A 25,797-nucleotide genomic window follows, 5' to 3' on the forward strand; every position below is an offset into this window, starting at 1 on the left:
GCATGCGCATATGGAGTCCTCTGCTGTCCGGGGCTTCAGGAAAATGGCCGCGGGATGCCGTGCGTGCGCAGATGGAGATCGCGGCGGCCATTTTCCTGAAGCAGAGATGCGAACTCAGCATCAGGAAAATGGCCACCGCGGTCTCCATCTGCGCCCGCGCGGCATCCCGCAGCCATTTTCCTGAAGCCCCGGGCAGCAGAGGACTCCATAGCCTCAGGAAGATGGCCGCCCCCACAGATCACCGGGGAAATAGCGCCGATCGCGCGTTTTTTCTTCTGCCCAGTGGATTCAGAAGATGGGCATGCGCAAACCACTACGCCACCAACGGAAATATATGCAAGATCTGGGGGAAGAAACAGCGATGTCACCACGCCCATATGACCTGACCAGCCTGATTGACAGACGAAAACGGCGACTTTGGTAAGTTATTTCGGCAGCATAGGTGGGGAATCAGGGTACACAAAATACACTATAGTAACGCACAGCTCAGGCCCTATTTAACACTATTTTTATCTCGTACTGAAAAAACGGGGTGACAGGTTACCTTAAAAAAAAAAAAAAAAAATTATTGAGAAAGAAATCTCATAGTACAATTTCTAAGCACGTTAAGTGGTTTACCATGGAAGCCATTCAAAAGTACACCAACCATTAAATGAACTTTATCAAAACGTGCTATTTTGTTTTTCTTGAGAGTCAGAAGTTTTTCAAAAGGAGTTTGCCTTCAAAGTGGTATCACTAAATATAAACTTTATTTTTCTTTTCAAAGAAGAAGCACTGCCGCTAAATTTTTTTCTGCTCTAAATTTGTCTGAAAGTAAATGTAATGAAGTGTGTGTGAATAGGTTTCCACATCGCCATCTTCCTAGGACAGGAATTTTAGTCACCTGAGAGAGTAGAGGACCAGAGAGGCATTCGAAACAAAAGAAGATGGGGTAAGTATTTTAACTAAGGACCAGGCAATTTTTTGTTTTCTGCCTTCATTTTTCCTTCATCTTCTTCTACGAGGGCTTGCTGTTTTTCTGGCATAATTGTGCTTTTGAATGACACCATCAATTTTATCAAATTACTTATTAGAAAATGGAAAAAAAAATCTAAGTTAAGTTGCAAAAAAAAATAAAAATAATTCAGTTCCACAATTTTTCTTTGTATTTAGTTTTTTTTTTTTTCAGTGTTCATTCCACAATGCAAATGACCCTAAATCTGTACGATTACAATGATACCAAAACATGAGAATATTTGTTTATATTTAAAGTGGTTAAAAAAAAAAAAAATTGCCCGAGTTGCCAATTTTGAAAACCTCTAACACTTATTTTTGGGTCGATTGAGCTGGTGTGTAAGCTTGTTTTTTCGATTATGACTTGATGTTTCTATTGATACTATTTTGGAATATATGGAATATAAATGACGCCTCATCACCTATTGTATTTTTTGTTTTTTACCTTATTATGCCAAATACATGTATTTTTTACCCCACTTCATTCTTGAAAACTAAGGAAGGAGAGAGGGGGGTGATACAAAGTTTTTTTCTTTATTTTTTACATTTGTTAGGCTACTTTCACACTTCCGTCTTTTCAGCTCCGTCACAATCCGTCGATTTTTGAGAATGCAGGATCCTGCATTTTCTCATAGACTTGTATTACCGACGGATTGTGACGGATGGCCATCCGTTTCATCCGTCGTGCACTGGATCTGTCGTAAAATAGCGGTCCGTCGTGCAGAGAAAACGTTCATTGTAATGTTTTTTGTGCAGGTCGGAAAATCGGTCAGCGACGCATGCTGCGCTGCCCGTCGTCTGCTACAATGGAAGCCTATGGACGCAGGATCCGTCGCTGACCATCACACACAGGAATCCAGCGACGGATCCAGTTTTTCCCTTCTGAGCATGCCCGTGAGGATTTTCAAGTCCAGGAAAAGTGTCTCTCTCTCTCTCGTCCTCAGACCATTTAATTCCCGTAATTTCTGTACAACGGATTAGTCATTACACTGGATCCGTCGCACATGTTTTTACCTATTTTCATGACGTCCGTCGATACGTCATTTTACTGCACCACGACGGACCCCAGAAAACGGAAGTGTGAAAGTAGCCTTATTTATTAGTCTCCTTAGGCAACTTGAACCGGATTTAATCTCTTCTACTATACACAGCGAAACCACAGTATTTCTGTATATAGTAAAAATCACCGTTTTCTATTATGGCCAGGCTGGGGGTGGAGGGTGTCACAGAGGAGATCACATGACAGACATGGGGCGTTCTTTCAGCAACCAGCTGTCAAAGCAATCCATTGGTTCACTGAGACCGCATAGCATGTAAGGAGATTGCCACCCGAGCTGCAATCCTGGTCAGATTGCAGCACTTAATTGCCACTTTCAGCAATTGACAGCAACATTTAAAAGGTTAACATCGCCAATTGCTGCTGCTGGAGCCCATGCTAGCTATACAATATAGCTAGCATCTGCCTTATGTGTAGTGGGCTATGCTTAGTTCTCAGCCTGCTCCAAAGTCCCCAACACGCTTCATGATAGGTATTTTTGTCATGCGGCACTAGTGATAAGTGAGTATACTCTTGATTGAGATTTCCCAAGCACGCTCGGGGGGGGGGGGAGCTGGGCGGTCTCCGAGTATTTGCAAGTGCTCGGAGATTTAGTTTTTGTTGATGCAGCTAAATGATTTACAGCTGATAGCCAGCATAAGTACATGTGGGGGTTGCCTTGTTGCTAGGGAATCCCCACATGTAATCAAGCTGGCTATCAGATGTAAATCATTCAGCTGCGGCGATGAAAACGAAATCTCTGAGCACTAAAAAATACTCGGAGGACACCCGAGCGTGCTCGGGAAATCTCGAGTAATGAGTATACTCGCTCAGCACTAGTTAAACACACTTACAAAACAAAAAAACAAACAAACAAAAAAACACATCTAGACAAGTTTAGAGAAGAAAGTATTTCATGGGAGTGCTTCTTTAAATTGAATAGTGAACTATAAATGCAATTTCACATAGAAACCATATAAAGATTTTGCATAGCAGCTCTTAACAAAAAGAACCAGAACTTGGGAACGGATAATTATTTTACTTAGGAAGGACATAAAGGGAATAAAATAAAAAACAAAATAATTTAGAGTCTTAATTTGGAAAAATATTCATCCTAATAGAGAATATCCTGTACTAATAGGTTGCATTCTATAGTACGTGTTAAGCAATTAGATGGACCACAAACTTATTTGCATTTTACTTTATAATACTTTTATTGTTCAAGTCCGTCCTGCTGAATGAAAATGAGGTGAGAATAGCCATTTTAAGATATTTTTTTTTCTAAAGATTGAGTTTTGAAAACCAACACTGCAGAATGCCTGAGAATTGCACAATACTATTATCCGTCCTGGTAATTCTTCAGATTAACCTCTTTCTTGTGGGTTTAAGCTAATGACTTAACAGTAGCATATAAGTAAAATATCTTTTCTTATTCTTTCGCTCCCATGTATACCTTTCAACTTAAATACAACAAATCAGTTTTTTTTTCTTCTTTAAACGTATGTACAAACCCTATAATTCTTTTGATTACATATAAATACAAAAAAAACAGCTATTTTTGTTTTCTAAAAAGTGGTTATAAAGAAAAATAAATACAAAATAAGAATCTGACCATTATACTTCATGTGCAGGGTAGAAAACCCGTATAAAATGTACAACTTAAAAAAAAAAAGAATTCTCTGACTAAAATATTTGCTTCCCAATGTTCTTGTACACATAAATATATTTAAAAAAAAAAACAGTTTTTAGCATCTCTTGACATAAATAAAGTCTCTATTGGGAAATTTTTAAAGTGTCAACTTTTTATGTGTTTGTGTTTTTATCTTGCAAGTTATACTCGTTTCTTAACGGCACCCACACCCTTCCACAACCATGTCTTGATAATTTTTCAAAACTACTTTTTCATTTTCATCAAGGTAGAGCATAGAGATGGCACTGAGTTCTGTCGGGACGCAACAAGCTTTTGGGATGTTCGAATTAACAGAGTTCACCAATGTTTGAACGATAGCATGATTTGTAGAGTTAAAATGATCTGCCAAGGGAAATGGGCATTCCCCGTGACAATAGAAGGCATGGTACCCAGGTGGCGCAACGATCCAATCGTTCCAGCCAACATCACTGAAGTCCACGTATAATGGATGTCTTCTACAACTTGATTTGAGCCGTTTCCTCTGCCTGTGCCTCGCTTGACGTTTTTCTCTCTTATGTAAAGGGTGTCCTTTGCCATCATGGCCATAAGTTACTAAAAGTGGCCTTATCTGGGACCAATGTTTCTTGTCTGGCAATAATGATCTGCTTATCCTCACGTGCCTCTTAGTGACATTTTTCTCGTAGTCTAACTGAGTCACTTCAATAACAAACCCATGGTTAGGCTGTCTGTGTGCAATCCACCTTATAATAGCTGGTGTGACATCAAAGCTTTCCCACCTGCTCACATTATGATGCATCAGTCTAGTGTCCAACAGTCTTGTAACAGGTCCCCTAGAGGCAGCAGCGGCTGGTTTGATAATATCATAAATATTAATACGAAGGGCTTTACTGCCTTCATTTTCAAAGGACTCTTGAACTTCTTCTCGAAAAATCCGAAGTTCAGCAGATGTAATTAGCTCTTCGTTGGGAACTGAAGTCAAATTAAAGAAGAAACGCTGAACGGTTTTTTCGTTAGCTTCTGGAAGATCTTCTAGAGAATCTAAGATGGATAAAAAGAAAAGAAAAAAAGAAAAAAAATTACTCTATAACCAAGTTGAAAGGACAAGAACTTTGCACATTAAATTGAATTGGTATTTCGTCACAGATTAAATATTTGCAGTGAAATAAAATTCCAGCCTGTGATATAGTCCAGAGCTGCATTCACAATTTTTCTGGTGCCATTGAAAATAGTCCACAAAATTGTTGTCCGACATGTGACATGAAAGGTGTTCTGATTTTTTTCCTTTATCCGATATGTAGATTGTAGGGTCACGATGGCACTACCTAGAATACAATTCACGAGTAAGCTGTTAACTAGATTAGGGCTACACAGAGACTTTGGCCACAACACCCGTTGCGCTTCCAAGGTTCACTAATTACCGTTATTACATTGCAGTGCAATACAAGCTAATGGGGTCACATTGTGACCCTGAGGGTACTGAAACTGTGACGAGCAAGTCGCAAGAAGTCAACCCTTGTCAGATTCTTTTGTGACATACTTGTTAGGAAAAATTACTTGTGAATCTTGGTCCCAATATGACCACATCCACTTGTATGTCACTGTGATGTAGCAGCGGCACCAAGCAAACCTTGGGCGCGCGACAGATGTTACAGCCAAAGACGCTGTAAAGCCCGAGCTCTATAGAGATTTCGGCAACATTTTATATGCAGCTCTGGAGTATATTATAGGATGTAACTTAGGATCTATAAAAGTAAAAAATGAAAGAATTATATAGTTACTCTAAACTAAAGTTAATTAAGTTATGTGGGCTTAACCTTCCCTTTTCCCACATTTAAGTTTCAAAAACTTTTTAGCATCTCAAAAAGAAGGCATATCACTAGTACAGGCCATCACTTCGTGACCAGTGGAAGATCAACTGCAAGGACCTCCAGCACTACTGATAAGAAGCTGCAAGCACTGGTTTAGAGCTTCATCCCCTTCACAGTTTCGCCCTCTAAAGTGGCGCCCGAAAACTCATTGTTCACAGAACTGCAACATAGATCTAGTCATGTTAGTGGAATTTTGCTGTAGTTCCTTCACAGTGTTTGTCTGAAAGTGGCATTGTGCAGATTGGAGTGATAACTTTATATACAAAAGAATTAAAAAAAAAGTGATACATCATGAATAACTAAATTTTTTCATTCAATTTTTGGGCAAAAACGAAAGTAATCTTGAGCAGAGAATGTTAATAACAATGACACGTCTTAAATACAGTCCCCGATAAGGTTACACACAAGACATCTTCCTTCCAAACTTGAGATAATAATCTATGGCTGGAAGATAATATGTAGATATTCTTACTGTTGACTTATACAGCATTTTTCTAACATATAATTGCACCTTGCTCATTTCTGTTCAAACCCAAAACATAAAAACCATGAATCAATTCTTAGCTATATGATCCACCAAAAAACGCACTTGGAACAAAACTTTTTAATGGCAATTGATACAATGAGGAGTCCACTATATTCATGGGGGGGGGGGGGGGGGGAGGAAATGTTTTTCACAAATTAATTGTGCAGCCCCACTCCTTATTGAATTATTTACTCTCCATGTACATATGCAGATGTGGTGCAACAGGAAAAAAAAACAACAAAAAACAGTGGAGTGGTGCTTTAAAAATTGCTCTAAGGGTATAAACCTAAACATTTGTAATGAACAACACTAACTAAGAGAATGTTGTATGCAAAGTTTCGTAAAGAAGAAATATATAGTTTATGGGCAATACATGACTAAATTGTAAAAGTTTCAAAAAGGATCTTTGACGGTCACAGTTAGCTCTTACACGTGTCTTAAATCGTTTTTGCTCTTATTTTAATCATGCTGCTCCCTCGTGTTTTTTTTTGTTTTTTTTTTTAATTCTTTATTTAAATTTTCAATAAACATAAGAAAAAACATGTTGTAATAAACATAAGCTCTCGTGTCCAAAAAATTCAGATGTTTTGTTACTTTACAACAAGTCATAAGATAATCAAGAGAGACTACATCATCAATATATACTCGTTAGATAATAATAACAGTTGAGCATACAAAACATAAAACAAGACTTCAGGACCATAGAAACCAGCCCTAGATATCAATATGAGCTATAAAAAGAAATTTGTAAGGCTAGGAGGTGTGACAGGAAGGACTATAATATCGCGAGTAAAGTTGTTATTGAGGAGGAGGAATGGACGGCAGAAAAAGTGGCTGGAATGTGCAAAAAATTGGTGCAAACGTGGAGGCGGGTCGGTCATTGTGTCATATTTGAAAAATTCGAGCTAGAGGGAATTTGGTGTTTTTTTTTTTAATGCACCATACTGTCTCCCAGAGATATGGGCCTTTTTATTTTGTGCAAATTTTTTATTGTCTCTACCAAGGAGGAGTGGCTGAAAGGTAATAATACAGAGCAGGCTAATGACATGCCCCCAAAGAACCGTCTGAGCCACGCCTCCTTGGAAAAGACCATAAAATATTAATAATAGACAAAAAAGATCTCCCTCTCTGGTACCATGTAGCCGATAAAAAAAAAAAAAAAAAAAAAGACGGATACTCAGGGGAGATGCAGGAATGAATTAGGAGGAGTAAAAATGACCACTTTGGCCCTGGTGACAGGTGAATAATAAATACAATATTGAATAAAGTATCAAGTCCAATCTAAAACTATTTTTAAGTAGTAGACACGCAGTGAGGAAACACATCCATTGTGAATAATTTCACGTTTTAGGAATCACCTAAGCCACTTTAATAGCCAACTTGACCTCGGCTGTGGTCAGGCAAGAGATGTTTTCTATTGGTATTTATGAAAGTAACTCGAGAATACAGGCGCCAGAAGCAAATTTCTAAGCACACTGGCTACTTGGCTTCGGTGATATGTCCAGCCATGATTACACACAAAAAAACATAACATGCATACTAACCAGATATACTTTACTTACAACACAAATAAAACACTGAGTTCATAATTCATTTTAACTAATAAAAAAAAAACCCTCATAAAATACATGTTCGTTTATATACGCATTCAAAAATCTCCCAGAATGCTTTATCAAAGCAAAGATTATTAGCCTATAAATGTATATCTTGGCTCTAGGTAAAAAGACGATTAAGCACAAACTTTTAAGTCCGTTCTCTGTAAACCTAAAACCTCCAAAGCAGATCGAGCTGGAAAGAATCACACACCAAAAGAGACTTTCATACCTAGAAATGCACAAACCACATGAGAGCCCGACTTTTATCAATAATCTCACCCTGAATTAGGACTAACCCATTTACCGGAACAATTACTTCCTTGGGACAAAGCAAGTTAAGAGCCAAGTACAATGACAAGAAGATTATAAACTCCAGTCCAGTGTTTACAAAACTTCTTTATTAGATCTGAAATATATTATTTAAATTTTAGGATCGGTTCTTACTAAAAACCCATAAAAAAAGAAGCATAAACAAATCAATCTTAACATTTCTTACAAGAATAAATATTAATAAAAAGGACAAGATCAAGGATTTTCTAGAGAAATGCTAATCTTTGGGTTTACAGTTTAGAAAAACAAACTAAGAATAAAAAAAAACCCACAAAAAAAAGCACAAAATAAAACCTTTTATTGCCAAAATGAAAATATATGCAGTGTTACAAAGCCGCCAGCCAACAAGCAGGGAAGGGAGCTGCAGATTTCCTCAACGTGAAGAGAAACAGCAATCCAAACACCCTTAGGAAGCTGAGGAATTAGTGGTACATGTGGTAACAGACTTTAAAAGACATCCTGTGGTTTACGTAAGAAAAACCTGCAGCAGTATTCCTACTTCTGCTCATCCATTCATTCATTTATATGCGTTCTCCAGACTCACTGGATGACCACTTTCATGGGTCGAAATACATAAGAGTATGAGTAATGCTCTCAGTTCCAAACAATATTATAATGAAGAGTTCAGCAATGAGGAATTCCCAATACTCATTCTTTTAGAATACATGAACTCTCCTCGAAATGTGCTGAAAAGGTTTAAAGGGAATCTGTCACCAGGAGTTTACTAGCAGAGCAGCATAATGTAGGAAAAGAGACCCGGATTCCAGCGATATATCACTTAGTCTACTCGGTGCAGTTATGAGATGTAGCAGAGCTCAGAAAGCTAGCCCCGCCTACATTACAATTCTCTATGTACAATGTATGTTGACAGTGAGCTACTAATCAATGTTGGGGGCGTGGCAGGACTAGATCAACAGTCCAGTAAATAAGGCAGCACACTGCAGCGCTAGAACATACAAACTTGAAAAATGAAATTTGAACTGCATTACTGCACTAGAAATATGAAAAATGAGAGCTTTTAGCGCATAAAAATGGCCAATTTTATGTGTACCTGGTAGCCCCGTTACGGCATCTCTCTTATACCAGATCCTAAACTTGCCTTACCTCGCTGAGAATAAACGTCTCCATCTGAATGGGTACATGTGAAAACCTCTTACTAGGCGGAGTGCACGATCAGAAGGCTAAAGAATACATTTCAAAAAATAATTCTTTAGCCTTCTGATCGTGCACTCCGCCTCCTAGCTTCAGGTGTTTTAATTACAGCAGGTCCAATACCCCTCCACATAGAGAGAGAATTTTAGTCTAGGAAGAGGTTTCACATGTACCCATTCAGATGGAGACGTTTATTCTCAGCGAGGTAAGGCAAGTTTAGGACCTGGTATAAGAGAGATGCCGTAACGGGGCTACCAGGTACACATAAAATTGGCCATTTTTATGCGCTAAAAGCTCTCATTTTTCATATTTCTAGTGCAGTAATACAGTTCAAATTTCGTGTTTTCAAGTTTGCATGTTTTAGCGCTGCAGTGTGCTGCCTTATTTACTTAACTATATACGAGTTGGCGACTCTAGGTTCAGCACCTGTTCACACTGAGTCTATGTTTGGATGTGCCGGTCAGGTTTTTGAAATAGATCAACAGTCCAGGCAGTGATAATCTCTTGCTGATAAAACACTCATTGTATTGAGACAAGAAGCACACAGCCTAGTAAGGGACATATCACTGAAATCAGTGTCTCAACTCCTACCTTATGCTGCCCTTAGACTACAGAGCAAAAACACGCTGACCGATTCTTCACAGGGTAACTTCCATACTATATAGTGACAGTATAGCGCTAGGACATAACATTAATTTATGATTAGCGTGCGGAGGTGGTGGTTGGCCTTCAGGTCCCCCACACTGCTAGTTTAATGCTGCATCCTTGTATCAGCTTGCACTTTACAGTAGCACTGCAATGATTGATCAGGGAATGGCTGCACAAGGAAAATGATCCAGGAGGACACAGAGCTAACCCAACACTGCAACCCCTTTATTCTATAGATAGGAGGTTACACCCCACAAATTATAAAGTGATATCATATCCATCACTTTACAAGATGGCAATACACCTTTAACATTTTTATTTGATTGTAAAGTCAGATTTATTGAGCAATACTGTGACACGTGATTTATTCAGAAGTTGAAAACTTTTTTTTATTTAGTAATGATTTTGAAATTATAAATGACTCATTTCTAGAGAATGCTACTCTTTATACAGTAGTAAAAAAAAAAAAGTGTCAATTCAGCTCCCCACTCCTTTGTTAGAGATAAGTAACCCAGGAGACCTGCTGGATAGACCATCTGTGGTCAGGTGAGGTGCACGGAGTACACACTGGTCTGGCTTCCAGGTCAAATAGCTCTCAGTGGTCCAAAGGAAAATAGTTAGTACTTAGGCTTTAATGATAAAAGGATTAAAAAAAATAAATAAAAAGGAATAATGTGCACTTATTTAAAAAAAAAAGAGCAATGCTTATGCGTTTTGGGTAGAAAAACCCTTAATCTTAGCTGATGATTAAGGGTTTTTCTACCCGAAATGCGTAAGCATTATGGATTTTTTTTTTTTTAAATGTGCGAATTCTGTTAAATTTTTCTTATCATATATGACTAGAGGTTAAGTTTTAACTATTTTCCTTTGGTGCTGAAGAACATCTCCTTTTGGTCCACTAAGAGCAATTGGACCTGGAAGCCAGACCAGCGAGTACTCCGTGCACCTCACCCAAACCGTCTATCCAGGAAGCTGGAGAACATCCCCTTTTAGGCTAGGTTCACACTAGCGTTGCGCCGCCCTGCGTCGGCGACGCAACGCGCGACGCACGTAAAAACGCGCGCAAACGCGCGCAAAAACGCGCGCGTTTTGCGACGCGTGCGTCGTTTTTGACGAAAATCGGACGCACAGAAAATGCTACAATGTAGCGTTTTCTTGCGTCCGACGCTAGCGTCGGAAACGACGCACGTGGCGAAAAACGCCACCAAAACGACGCACGCGTCCCCTATGTTAAACATAGGGGCGCGTCGCCGCTGCGTCGCCGGCGCGTCGCCGGCGCAACAGCGACGCACATTGGCGGAACGCCAATGTGAACGTAGCCTTAGACTAATACTTATTACTCTTTAAATGCAATTCTGAAGTTAAAAGTTAAAAGTATATAAAAAAAAAAAAACCTGAAATATACTTCCTCAAAATCACCCTCAAAAACATCGGTGTAAAGCCGGACCTGCTTTACTAGTACAGTCACATCACAAAAATGTAGGAAAAGTGGAGAGTGCTGAACTCCTTCACAGATTAAAGGAAATATCTATTGGGGCATTCAGAGCACGCTCTACCCTTATATCTTTGTAGGTAATTTCGAGGAATCCCCTTTTCCCTTCTGGCGATGCACTCCCCTGATGAGAGCCCCAAGAAACATGTCGGGACTTTATTGCTATGGTTTGCGTGATTATGTGCAGTATGTCTTGAACTCAGGTTCTTTTTTTATTTTACAAGTTAAATTTTATTGTAAATAGAGATTCCTCTGCTTTACATTATTACATTGCCCTGAAGGGAGAATTACCCCATGTATATTTATGGAAAGGTCGCTTGTTTAATGTTCTTTTTAAAGAAATCCAATGTGCCAATCACTAGAAATGGTGTGAAAGACATATGCCAATCAGCACGCAAGTGCCCTGGAGGCATCACAGGAAAGAAGCGGTGCATTGGCACGCCTGATTTGCAAATTCTTTCTAAGCTAGATTTCTCATGAAGTTAGATTCCATCTGAAAAACTACTCCAAAGAAGCGTCCACTAGGTGTCTCCCTTCTGTCTACCTTGCGGTTCACAACCTGCTGTAAAGTATAATCAGTTTCTCGCTGCCGAGGCAACAAAACAGATGACAAATAGAGAGATTGCAGGTGTAACAGAACGATGGGAAGACAAACTAAAAGGCAATAGCAAGGGCAGTGTATGCTAGGAAATCAAGGAAAGCAAATTCCAGTCTCTATAGTGCTGGCAAAATGCTGATGAAGAGGAACTGCCCACTCAGAGGATGGCAAGTTACAAAGCATGAGAATCAGTGGACATCTTTGCCTTTATATGTAGTCCAGAAGGCTTACTTTATGAGGGTTGGAGGCAGCAAGATGTAGGTTTTAGTAGGTGGAAAAACAGGCACAATGGGTAAAGTGTGTAAAAAGGTTTATCGAAATAGATTAGACATTTAATCCCGAGTTTTGTGCCATCATTCTGTCCTACATAAAAAAATATATATTACTGTATAGCCTCAACTTGTCTCTACCATACGATCACATGTCGTCTGGGTGTTGCTGCCATACTTCAGTCTGTTCAATGAGAAAAAATCAAAAGTGCTAGAGAGATTTTTCACATTCCCTTGAAGATAAGGAAGACATTCATTAAAGGGACACTGTCACCTGAATTTGGAGGGAACAATCTTCAGCCATGGAGGCGGGGTTTTTGGATTTTTGGATTTTTGATTCACCCTTTCCTTACCCGCTGGCTGCATGCTGGCTGCAATATTGGATTGAAGTTCATTCTCTGTCTTCCGTAGTACACGCCTGCACAAGGCAATCTTGTCTTGCCCAGGCGTGTACTATGGAGGACAGAGAATGAACTTCAATCCAATATTGCAGCCAGCATGCAGCCGGCGGGTAAGGAAAGGGTGAATCAAAAATCCAAAAACCCCGCCTCCATGGCTGAAGATTGTTCCCTCCAAATTCAGGTGACAGTGTCCCTTTAATGAATTCGGCCCATCTTCTCAGTGACATACACCTAACCCCAAATTCTACTCTAGTCAGAGACTATACTAACATTTTTGGCATAAGAATAACTATTGGTAATACTTAACCCTTGCCAATTCCCAAAACTGCAAAAATCTCTCACCTGGCTGCAGTTTGTTAAATAAATAAATAAATAAATAAATAAATAAATAAAATAACTTTAAGAAGGGGAGAGTGCAAAATAGCAGTTAAAGGGACTGTATTAGGTTGGACAATAGGGCTGGGGTCTTCCTAGTCTGTGGGCATTGTGTAATGTGTAATCTTTCAGTTAACCAGTCAGTCCATGGATTAGAGTAACAGGGTACTGCTTTTAATCACAAGCAAATCATTTAAAAAAAGGGAATCTGTCAGGTCCCCCATGCCCTCCAACATTCACCTATGTATGATTAAACGCCCTGTCTAACCAGCCCTGTCTAACGCACTTCAGATAAATAAAAGCTTCTAGAATGTCCGCATTTCCTATGCTAATGAGGGCTTTGACTAGTGGATGGGGTGTTAGTTGTCCCAGGCCTGTCAGTCTCTTTACATGTTATCATGGCTGGTTCGTTCAAATTATGTTATTACGCCCACAAGTTCATGATAACATGGAAAGAGAACTGACTAGTGTGGGGCAACTAATGCCCCATTTACTAGTCAAAGTCCGCATTAACATAGGACAACAAACAAACAAATATATTTTTGGACAGTTTGGGTGTAAAGCCTAGCTCATGTACAACATATTTAACATCTTCTAGCGACACATCAGCTTAGACTGAATGTGGTTTTGAGGTGTGCCTTTTTACAAGGTGGGCTTTTTGGGGGCTTCTTGTCTTCACTATAAGACGCTACTATAAGGACAGTAAAGATGGAGGGAATGTCAGACATAATTTCTTGTTCCATTTTTCATATTGGTAACCCATGTAGTCCAAATCAGTCTCCATAACTATTCTAGCCCTCACAAATTGAAACCTCACAAATCCCACCGTAGCTTCAGACCATACTCTAGATGACATGATAAAATTATGTAACAGTAGACCACATGTAAGACCATACAAAACCCAAAAATGTAATCCTTAGTCCATACATCAGACAAGATCCTAAATTACAGAATTTAGAAGGGAAGTCAAAGCATGTCATGCAAACAAGCGTAGCTCAATGGACGCTATGACGTTTTGTTCCATAGATCAAACATTTTGGGATGTAAGACAAGACAACTGTACTGGCTCCTGGTAATGCTTTAATTTAAAAAGTGTTGATTCCCCCTTCATGGCCCTACAATACTGAATGAGGAAAAGGGCTTTCAAATCAATCCCCTAATATTGTGATCTAATAAGATCAGTTTCTGGAAGATGAAATAATAGAAGAGAGAAGACACCGAGAGCCCTTATTCCTTGCCACTGCCCTGAGAAGGTCACTGCATTCATTTTTTTTTTTAACCCCCAAAAACCCTAAGAATTCTGTGTGTTTAGTATGTGATACTTGACACACGGTTTATGGTAGGTCGGAGGGGCACATTGGTGGTTACTGTATCTCATGCGATAATGCTGTGGTTCACATACTCACAAGTTTAACCATAGCTTCATATAGAGTTAACTCAGCAAATACAACATTTAAAAAGCGTCATCTGATTTTGCTATTTTTCCAAAAAAAAAAAAAAAAAAAATGAAATGAATGCTAACATATAAAAGAAACGTATTTCCTTCTTTCAACATCACAGCCGGCTCTCTGTTGCTGCCGCTCCAGGTCTTTGTTAGTATGGCTGCAGTTGGTGACGTCACATCGGCATCATGTGCCCACTTCATCAAATCACCGGGCTCAGCCGTGGTGCCAATGTAGATGGTGCCAGACCAATATCCCAGTGACTGGCTGAAACAGTCACATGATGTCGATATGACATCACTGCTGCAGCCATGTAAAGACCTGGGGCAACGGCAAACAAGAGCTGGAGTGGCGTAGGAGTAAGTAAATGTAACGGTTATTTTTACATACCGGAATATTACAGATTAAAAATAGAAGAAAAAAAACCAAAAGAATTTTATGTTATTATATCATTTAAGAATTAGTTAAAAGCTTCTAGAGATTGTGTAGAGCTGAACGCTCCCATCGAGTACCTTGCATACACTATGTGTAGTATAAACATCTGATCTACAGCCAGCAGCTCACCGAGGATCATGACTTAAGCCAATGATTGCCATACTCTGCACAAGACCTTTAAGCAGGAAAATAAATATACAATTTTGGAGCTCTGTCAAGATTTACACAGTATATCCGTTGATATTGTTGCGTCTGCTGATTACAGACCTCGCATATGTTCATCAATAACCCTCTGTTCACGTGGGGCCTTCAGAAGGGATTTCACATATTTACCTTTTACACCAAGGAAGTAAATGTCCCCTTTTAAAATAATAAACCATAAAAAAAAAAGGATAAAAATTAAACAAAGTCCCGAAACTTTGCAGAGAAATCATAGGAACGTTCGCGTCCCGGCGATCACCCATGGGCCGCAAGATTACAAAAGAGGATTTACACCTAATAAAATGAAAGATTCTCCTGCATCTATGTGCAGTAATCATTTCATCTGTTTTCAGGGATGCACAAGAGCCAAGAAGCCAGCTGCTGGGAGTCTATTATCAGCCTGTTTGGGGGGATTCGTCTTATATCCACAGCCAGACTATCCAAGATTTACCAGGAGACAAAAAGGCATTGTAAAAACAACACAATTACAAGTTCTCCAGATATCTCACGAGGATTAGATAAGGATTAGAAAATTTTACAAACAACCTCAGATCAACTGTAAGTTAGGGGATTTGGGTCGTATGGAGCATTTAAAATGAAATCTATCTGTGGGAATTCTTCGTTTGGACACAGTCGGAGGAACTCACAAGGGGAGAGGGAGTGGAGAAACTTCACAAGACATAAATCAGCAATGAATCTGGGGTTACACTAATCAGTCTTGAAAGGTGCACAGGCTCAACACATGTAGAATTTGTTTAGAAACAATTAAGGATCAGCTTTATAAGGAGCCTATACTGACAAGCAGCACCGTGGCTCTGTCAGGGCCCTTAGGGTAAATATAGAAGGACCTCAGCGCAAGTTTTCTAAATGGCCGAGCTGTCAAGAGGGCATGAAAGCCACATGTTCCGCATTAACGATTATCAAGTACCAAGTTCTCCTCGTAGTGCTCGTTCCTACACATAGTAACCAAACTTTAGGGTAAAGTTAACTGAGCAATGAAAACATAAATTAAAAAAGGTAATTAATGGTAGAAAATACCCACTATAGTTTTTGGAAAAGTTTTTTTTACACCTATTTTTTTACTCCTTGCTGAAACCGCCATTGGCTTTGGCGTTAAAAAAATAAAAAAAAAGTGTTTTTTAAAATAGATAAATAAATTACATGTGCAAAGCCACCGTAAAGTTATGTTCACATGTTTTTTTTTGCAGTGTTTTTCTGCATATTTTACACAACATATTTGGTGCGTAAAGTATGCAGCATTTAAAAGAACCAGCATAAACAACGACATTTCCTTTCCCTCCCCCCCCTCCCCCCCCCCCCCCCCCCGCCAGCGTATTTTCAACCCGGTCGCTTTTTTGCCAAACATGAAACAAGTCATTGCTTTCAGAGTTTTTTTTTTTGTAGCGTTTTTTTCATCCATTTAAAAGGTCTGGGTGAAAAATGCAAATAAAAGGTATGTGAAAACATATATAAAAATGCACCTATTGTATGCAGCCTATTTCCTGACACCACTCAGGTTTCTGATGCAGAAAAAAAAAGCAATGTGTGAACATACCCTAAGGCTAAGGGTACACAGTCTTTCTGCTGAGGCTAAGTGCACACGCTGCGGATTCCATTGGGGAATTTTCCGCAGCAGATTTGCTAAATCCGCAGTGAAAAAACTCTGCGGTTTTTACTGCAGATTTACCGCGGTTTCCTCTGCGGGTTTTCACCTGCAGATTTCTCTTGGAGCAGAGGCAAACCCGCAGGGGAATCCGCAGAAAGAATTGACATGCTGCGGAAAACAAACCGCTGCGTTTCCACGCGTTTTTTTCCGCAGCATGTGCACTGCGGATTTCATTTCCCATTGCTTTACATGGTACTGTAAATGCATGGGAAACTGCTGCTGCTGTGGATCCACAGCAAAATCCGCAGCATGTGCACATACCCTGAGCGTTTGGAGTTTCCGCTCAGTTTCTGCTCCAAAAACATCTTAGTGTGAACACAACCTAAGGGTATGTTTAGTTATGAGGCAGATTTTTCTGCCATGAACCCACCAGTGGATTTGGCTGCAAATAACATTTACAAAATCTGCATGCACATATCTGCCCCAAATTTGACTCCAGACATTGACATGCTACATACATAATGTTTGCCCCAATGTTCAATTTCCAAGCAGGTTAGTTTTCTGCAATGTGTAAGATTTGCTGAAACCTATTAAAATAAACTGACTTTGATTGACAGCTCATTTTTCAGTGCATCTCTGCAAAGTAGGCGGTCAATCAATGTGCCGGGGAGGGATTACAGTCACAGCTCTTAATATAGTGAAGAACCACAAAAAAAAAAAAAAAAACGCTCAATGCACCACTCGGAGAACTGAAACCCAGCAGATCCTGGCATTACACAAGTGCAGTTCCTCCCGGGAGCCCTACTTTTAGTAAGGCAGCATTTTAACAGTATTTACTGTAATGTTGACCCCATATCTGCAGATAAATAGCATTTTTGCACACTGCAGGTTCCCTTTAAAGCCATGGCGTTATTCACATTTCAAACAGCCACAAAAATGAGACTTACGGCAGACATTTCTGAGGCTGTCCCAGAAATGCCAAAATCACCATTCTGATGTATTAATCTGTCAACATCTCATTAAAGGGGTTGTCCAGGATTAGAAAAAACATGGCTGCCATCTTTCAGAAACAGAACCACCGATCATACGTTGTGCTTGGTATTTCAGATCAGTTCTATTAATTTCAGTGGGGCCGAGCTGCAGTACCAGACAAAATCCATGGCCGCAGGTGGCGCTGTGTCCAAATAAAGGCAGGCATGGTTTTCTAAACCGGAACAATCTCTTTAATAACACAAGATCTCTCACAAAAGAAGGCTTCATACTGATGCATCAATAGTGTAAACTGTTGGTGTTGCCAAGTTATGACTTGGGTCATGCTTTGTCTATATTTTTGGCTCCTATGAATACGTTTACAGAATCGTGTCACATCTTACAGCCATACGGTGTAGCTACATTTCCCTGTTATAGGCCACGTTCACACATTCAGTATTTTACATCAGTATTTGCCAAAACCAGAAGAGGAAAAGTATAATATAAACACGTCACCCACTCCTGGTTTTGGCTTACAAATACTGAGGTAAAATACTGACCAAATACTGAACATGTGAACGCGGCCTTAACAGGATAATGTCACTAGTTCTGAGTAATCTAAAATACATTGCCACAGAAAAATGCAATTCACTGAAGGGAAGTGTTACATTACAATAAGTCGGTTTTTGTTTTTTTTTTACCTTCGTGATGGAAGCTCCTTACTGTATTTGCTCGACTGGCTGCACGTTCCTTCTGATAATCCATGGGGGGCTTGTCTTGGTTGTCAGCCAGCTGGGCCGAGTGCAGATGGTACAATTCCAGCATGTAGTGAGGGATTACCACATTTTTGCCAGGGGTTGGACGTCTCTTCAAACCGAACATATTAAGTAACCGAAGTTCAAACTGGTTGAGGATGCCCTGCGACTCTTCGGGAGATGTGCGGCCAGACTCCGCGTACTTTCTTCTGCCAACCTCTGGGATAAGGCCGGTGCAACCACTCAACAACACCTGATAAAGCAGCAGAAGGAGCAGAGACCGAATCCCAGCTACCATTGTCGACCTGAAGGAGACCAGAGGTAGAGAGACAGAAATATAAGTAACCTACCAGAGGAGATGGAGGTAGTGGACATTGAAGGACAGTTTTACATGTGTAACATAACACCGAGAATGCGGCAGTAATATTTTATACCACAGTGATATTATATTAGGTCATATTCACATGGTCAGCATTTTACATCAGCATTTCGAAGCCAAAAACAAGTGCTCCACTTCTGGATTTATCACACACTCCTAGATTTGGCTTACAAATACTGAATGTGGACTTGTAAGGATTCATTGATCTCAGTATAGATAAGATGGTGTCAGAATTGGAAAAAAAAACCTCAGTCTTCAGGTTATTCCTAGTTTGTATACATACCAAATTAACCCAGGTTTAACCTTTTAGTATGTCACACACCTTGTAGGGTAGTGACATTAAAAAGGACAGCACAACCTAAACCCTTGATTACCCAAGCTTAACACCTAACTGACCACACATTCCAATCAAATGCAAAATGTCACAGTTCACTCAGTTAAGGTGTGATTACTTAGGGCCAGCAGGGAGAAGGTTAATACAAAACACATTGACCTACCACTGGGTCCTAATAATAATAATAATAATCCAGAAAACAGCACTGTTCTCCATTCATTACAGGGTTAACCATTTATGCTACGCTCCATGAGATCAGAGTGGATAGACTGATGGAGCAATCTTCACAACCTGTTTACCTTCCTCTGAGGCTATGTTCACACTTTGCGGATTTTGCTGCGGATCCGCAGCAGTTTCCCCATGAGTTTACAGTACAATGTAAACCTATGGGAAACAAAAAACGCTGTGCACATGCTGCGGAGAAAACCGCGCGGAAACGCTGCGGATTACATTCCGCAGCATGTCACTTCTTTTCTGCTGATTTTCACCTGCTCCAATAGGAATCTGCAGATGAAAATCCGCAGACGAAACCGCAGTAAAAACCCCGATAATTCCGCAGTAAAAACCGCAACGGGTTTTCACTGCGGATTTTGGAATTCTGCTGCGGAAAAATCCGCAGTGGAATCCGCAAAGTGTGAACATAGCCTGAAAGTGTTGTGTCTGCAAACCCCAGTATAGATCACATGGATGGACAGTATGATACTCTACAGGTGTTAGGATTCCAGTACAACAGGAGGATCCTATACTGGGAGCAGGAAGCGATATATATATATATATATATATATATATATATATATATATATATATATATATATATATATATATAATCAAAGTAGGAGGAGGAAGAAAATATGAAACAACAGTAGGAAGAAGTTTCTGATCATCTCTGTCTGTACAGTGAGAAGGAAATCTATTCCTGTTTTGGAAGCAGCAGAGAGATAGGGATACAGTGCACTCAGTGTCAGGCAGAGGATGGCAGGGCAGAGGATGGCAGGGCAGAGGATGGCAGGGCAGAGGATGGCAGGGCAGAGGAGGCTCCTGGCTGCACAGCTGTGCTGAATACCTGTGTGCAGCAGAGTTTGGATCTGGAGGAGAGTGTCCACATCACTTGCTGTTGCACTGTGTCCTTCCTGGGGCTGCTGGGCAGAAGTCTAGGCTTATCCTGAGCGCAGTCCTCCTCTTTTTGAACATACTTTATAAATGCAATTGATTTCCTCCTTCTCTGGGAATTCAACGAATTCTTGCACTTTTCCTTGCAGGCTACAATGTGAGCAGAGACTGTATGCAGCTGTGGATGTGACTGGTGCAATGAAGGTGTAAAGTCATCTCAGCATATCCAGGGGCTGCTGTCTGATGCCCTCCAGTATCTCCTCTGTTCCATGTGCAGCAGAAGCCACTCTCCATGTATCCCTCACCGGTGAGCTTGTTCCTTTCTCCACTGGCAACTTGCATTTGTCTTTTAGGTTTTTTTTTTTTTTTTTTTGGTTTCTCCTCTGATGTCACAGGAGCTCTGCCAATCACCAGAGAGCTGAAGGTGAAATCAGTGCGAAGAGAGCAGCACTCAGTGTCCCTGCACTCCAGGCACCCCTCCTTCCTCTTCCTAAGTTTTTAGCTGGGCTCTACATCTTTATAGATGATATGCGCCACCTAGTGGACGACTTTGTGAACTGGCCCTCTAATGACAGCTAAATAGAATGATAATAAATGATTCAGTGCAATTTCAGCTCTTAGCAAACTTATAATATTTTAAGTACAATTCCCTGTATAGTATTATTGGAAACATTCCATTTTGTCTTCCATTAATACACTTTTTGGTGGATTTTGTCTTGTATAAAAATCCATTCATTCTAGGCATTTTTACAAGCTTTTTTGGGGTCATTTTTCAGTGTTGTTTCTTGTCTCTTTAGGCTGTGTGCCCACGATAAGTTTTGGTGAGTTTTTGACCCTGTGAATTTTTGCTGTATCAGAAATGCGGTGTCTAAGGGTGCGTGCCCACAATGAGCTTTTGGTGAGTTTTTGACGTTGTGTATTTTCGCAGAGAGATGGGATTTAAAGAAATCTCTTGCCCACCAAGCTTCTTTTTTACTTAGTGTAAACTGACCTGTGGTGTAGTTTTCTGTGTGGATTGTCTCCATAGACTTGCATTAGATGCGGAAAATCCACAGGTAAAAAACACACATGCATTTTTAATGCATTTGTGGAAACGCATCTAATCCACACATGACTGTATCAAAAAATGGTTTGTCAAAGCCAAATACCAGGAAATATCATAACAAAGAAGCCTTGTTTAAAGCATGACATATCAAGAAGAGACAAAAAACGCATGTAAGGAAAACACAATAAAAAAAGCAAGTAGCCAAATTTAAAAATAGGCGCAGCATCAAAAAATCACCAAAATCTCATCGTGGGAATGCAGCCTTATATAGAAAGATACTCCTGCAAAAAAAGCTACCATAGAGCCTGCAGCATGTTGACCAAAAAATATAATGAATTAAATATGCACCCAAAGGTAATATCCCACAAAGATTTAATGTCTGTCTTCTTCTGCTTCTGCTCACCGGGCCCCAACTGCAGGATTCTGTCAGTTCAGTAACTGAACGTGTGTCCTCAGACAGTTTCCCACATGGTAATAGTTAACAGCCGCCAGCCAATTCCATGCCGGCAGCTGATGTCGGCTCACACGTCGCCGGCGCATGGCAGTGACTTCATCCACACCTCAGATGGATTAGGGATAGGACACTGCTGGACCATAGCCAGGTAAGGAGAAACTTTTTTTTTTTACTTTTTGTAAACCGCACTATGGGGGTAAGATAGGAGATCATATAGGGCAGAGACATGGGTGCAGAATGTAGACAGATGGTGGCAGAATGGAGATGACACATGGCGCAGAATGGAGATAACATATTAGGCAGAATGGAGACACATGGCGGAAAAATGGGAGAGCATAAGATGCCACGAATGGGAGAACACAAGGGGTCAGGAAAGAGACATGAATTTTATTTTTGAGGATACTGTTTTCAGTGAGCGGGGAGGTCCTGTTACTCTGCAGGGTGACACTGTCTCTTTATTTTTTCATCTGGTGTAGTGTAGAAGTTGGGGGAAAAAATGGGGAATTTGCTCTGGAAGCAGTGCTCTAGATAAGATTATTTTCTGCAAAGACAAATCCTGGCTGGAAGATGTGATGGCAGTTTGTGCTGGATGAAGAAGAAAAGCGAAGATGAAGGACTTCAACTAGAGATGTCACCAGTGAGTGAGTGTGTTTCCTGTACACTGACACTATACACTATACACTATACACTAGCTACTGTGTATAATGGCACTTATGGTAATATTAGCATTGTGGTTTTTATTGTATTGTATTCGGGCAGTATGTGGTGTTAATATGTGGTCTGGTCACAGTGTGGTGGCATTTGTTCAATTCATGTGGTATTATTCGATCACTATGGGGTGGTAATATTTGGTCTGGTCATGGTGTGGCGGTAATAGTTCCTTGTATGTGGTATTATTCAGTCATTATGTGGTGGTAATATGTGGTACGGCTATGTTTTGGTGGTATTTGTTCCTTGTATGTGGTATTATTTGGTCGCTGTGTGGTAATAAGTCATGGTGTGTAGGTTTTTGTTCCTTGTATGTAGTATTCGATCACTATGTGGTGGTAAAATGTGGTCCTGCCATCGTGTGGCGGTATTTGTTTCTTGTATGTGGTATTATTCAGTCACTATGTGGTGGTAGTATCTGGTCTGGTCATGATAAAAATATACATAAAAAGAGTATTGGATATTTTAAGAAGTGTTTATTAGGTTAGAGTAGAATAGGAGCCAGCAAACAGAATCTACCCTGTCGTGGTGGCAGTCTTAAAAAAAATCTTTTTGCCAAAACAAAAGTTGATGGCTATGTATGTGATATAGTTTTCAATGAGATTTGTTAGGGTATGTTTCCATGTTCAGTATTGGCAACACTTTGGATGCAGCACATGTTCTCTCCATCCAAAGCGCTGCTGGCTTTTGTACGCGCGGTGATTCCGCATGTGTTCATTGAACCATGCAGAATCACGGCATCTTATACATTGGACTGTGATATTTATCTTGCGGAGACAGAGTGTCTCTGCTAGATAAACTGACATGTTGGAGTCTAGAAAGACGCGCCGCATGTGCATATATGACGGGAAGCTGGAGGCATCCCTGCACGCATAGTGGAGATGGGATTTCATAAAATCCCATCCACTATGCTGCAACAACTGGCCACTGCGGATTGGTCGCTGCGGCTTTATGCAGCATCCAATCCGCAGCGTTTACTAACCATGGAAACATACCCTTAATGTGTGATTGGTGAGGATCTGGTGGTTGGTTTGGTCATCTGTGATTTGGTGATTGGTGGTCATCTGTATTAACCCTGTGACAGCAATGAACTTTGACATCATGTCATCTGATCTATTGGCGCTTGTTTTTTTTAAATGCAGCATGTATTTAAACCATGTGAAACTTCTCCAACTGTATATGATACAGCACAGACCAAAAGTTTGGACACACCTTCTCATTTAAAGATTTTTCATGACTATGAAAATTGTACATTCACACTGAAGGCATCAAAACTATGAATTAACACATGTGGAATTATATACTTAACAAATAAGTGTGAAACAACTGAAATTATGTCTTATATTCTAGGTTCTTCAAAGTAGCCACCTTTTGCTTTGATGACTGCTTTGCACACTCTTGGCATTCTCTTGATGAGCTTCAAGGACCAGCATTCTTCATTTCCTATGATCACGGCAGCTAATTCAAGAAGTTTATTAACCCGTTAGGTGCTTCACAAAAAGTAATGAAATGTGGAGGTCAAAAACTTTTTTTTCAAAAACATTTTTACTTTAGACCCTTTTTTTATATTTTAACAAAGATAACAGGAAAAAATGGACCACAAAATTTGTTGTGAAATTTCTCCTGATCATGGAGATACCCCATGTGTGAGGGAAAACCACTGTTTAGGTGGAAGGCAGGGCTTGCAAGGTAAGAAGTGCCACTTGAATTTAAAATTTGCTGTAACAATATACTGTAAAAATTAGAGGACACCATGTCATGTTTGAAGAGCCCCTGGTGTACCTAGACAATGAAAACATCCACAAGTGACCCCATTATGGAAACTAGATATAAAACATCTGTGAAATTATATACATATACAATACAGACCAAAAGTTTGGACACACCTTCTCATTTAAAGATTTTTCTGTATTTTCATGACTATGAAAATTGTATATTCACACTCAAGGCATCAAAACTATGAATTAACACATGTGGAATTATGTACTTAACAAAAAAGTGTGAAACAACTAAAATTATGTCTTATATTGTAGGTTCAAAATAGCTACCTTTTCCTTTGATGACTGCTTTGCACACTCTTGGCATTCTCTTGATAAGCTTCAAGAGTTAGTCACCGGGAATGGTCTTCCAACAATCTTGAGTTCCCAGAGATGCTTAGCATTTGTTGGCCCTTTTGCCTTCACTCTGCGGTCCAGCTCACCCCAAACCATCTTGATTGGGTTCAGGTCTTGTGACTGTGGAGGCCAGGTCATCTGGCGTAGCACCCCATCACTCTCCTTCTTTGTCAAATAGCCCTTACACAGCCTGGAGGTGCATTTGGGGTCATTGTCCTGTTGAAAAATAAATGATGGTCTAACCAAACGCAAAATGGATAGAATAGCATGCCGCTGCAAGATGCTGTGGTAGCCATACTGGTTCAGTATGCCTTCAATTTTGAATAAATCCCCAACAGTGTCTCCAGCAAAGCACCCCCACACCATCACACCTCCTCCTCCATGCTTTACGGTGGGAACCAAGCATGTAGAGTCCATCCGTTCACCTTTTCTACATCGCACAAAGACACGGTGGTTGGAACCAAAGATCTCAAATTTGGACTCATCAGACCAAAGCACAGACTTACACTGGTCTAATGTCCATTGCTTGTGTTCTTTTGGCCAAACAAGTCTCTTCTGCTTGTTGCCTGTCCTTAGCAGTGTTTTCCTAGCAGCTATTTTACCATGAAGACCTGCTGCACAAAGTCTCCCCTTAACAGTTGTTGTAGGGATGTGTCTGCTGCTAGAACTCTGTGTGGCATTGACCTGGTCTCTAAACTGAGCTGCTGTTAACCTGCAATTTCTGAGGCTGGTGACTCAGACTAACTTATCCTCAGAAGCAGAGGTGACTCTTGGTCTTTTCCTGGGGCGGCCCTCATGTGAGCCAGTTTCTTTGTAGCGCCTGATGGTTTTTGCCACTGCACTTGGGGACACTTTCAAAGTTTTCCCCATTTTTCGGACTGACTGACCTTCATTTCTTAAAGTAATGATGGCCACTCGTTTTTCTTTACTTAGCTGCTTTTTTCTTGCCATAATGCAATTTCTAACAGTCTATTCAATAGGACTATCAGCTGTGTATCCACCAGACTTCTGTTCAACACAACTGATGGTCCCAACCCCATTTATAAGGCAAGAAATCCCACTTATTAAACCTGACAGGGCACACCTGTGAAGTGAAAACCATTCCCGGTGACTACCTCTTGAAGCTCATCAAGAGAATGCCAAGAGTGTGCAAAGCAGTCATCAAAGCAAAAGGTGGCTACTTTGAAGACCCTAGACTATAAGACATAATTTCAGTTGTTGCACACTTTTTTGTTAAGTATATAATTCCAAATGTGTTAATTCATAGTTTTGATGCCTTCAGTGTGAATGTACAATATTCATAGTCATGAA

General features: G+C 40.2%; 1 protein-coding gene and 1 long non-coding RNA gene across 2 annotated transcripts in view; one reads left to right on the forward strand and one right to left on the reverse strand.

Moving 5' to 3' along the window:
* Positions 1-313: 313 nt before the first annotated feature.
* BMP2 (bone morphogenetic protein 2) lies at positions 314-18,640 on the reverse strand. The gene is made up of 2 exons (XM_069768819.1): positions 18,289-18,640; positions 314-4,718 (listed from the first exon to the last, which is right to left on the reverse strand). The coding sequence occupies exons 1-2, from the start codon at positions 18,638-18,640 to the stop codon at positions 3,874-3,876; spliced, it is 1,197 nt and encodes a 398-aa protein (XP_069624920.1). The 3' UTR covers positions 314-3,873.
* Positions 18,527-25,797, forward strand: part of LOC138681369 (uncharacterized) — a 46,786-nt gene continuing 39,515 nt past the window's right edge. The window contains exons 1-2 of the long non-coding RNA XR_011321913.1: positions 18,527-18,663; positions 20,315-20,472. This is a non-coding gene — a long non-coding RNA (uncharacterized lncRNA). The remainder of the gene's footprint in view (positions 18,664-20,314; positions 20,473-25,797) is intronic.

The sequence above is a fragment of the Ranitomeya imitator genome, chromosome 5 (genome assembly GCF_032444005.1).
Source record: "Ranitomeya imitator isolate aRanImi1 chromosome 5, aRanImi1.pri, whole genome shotgun sequence".
NCBI classification, from domain to species: Eukaryota; Metazoa; Chordata; class Amphibia; order Anura; family Dendrobatidae; genus Ranitomeya; species Ranitomeya imitator.

Bases quoted from the DNA above. Each gene is read 5' to 3' on its own strand.
- BMP2 (XM_069768819.1), bottom strand. From the start codon at position 18,640: ATGGTAGCTGGGATTCGGTCTCTGCTCCTTCTGCTGCTTTATCAGGTG. The intron at 4,719-18,288 runs GTAAAAAAAAAA...TATCCATCTTAG, and splicing joins AAGGAGCTTCCATCACGAAG to ATTCTCTAGAAGATCTTCCA.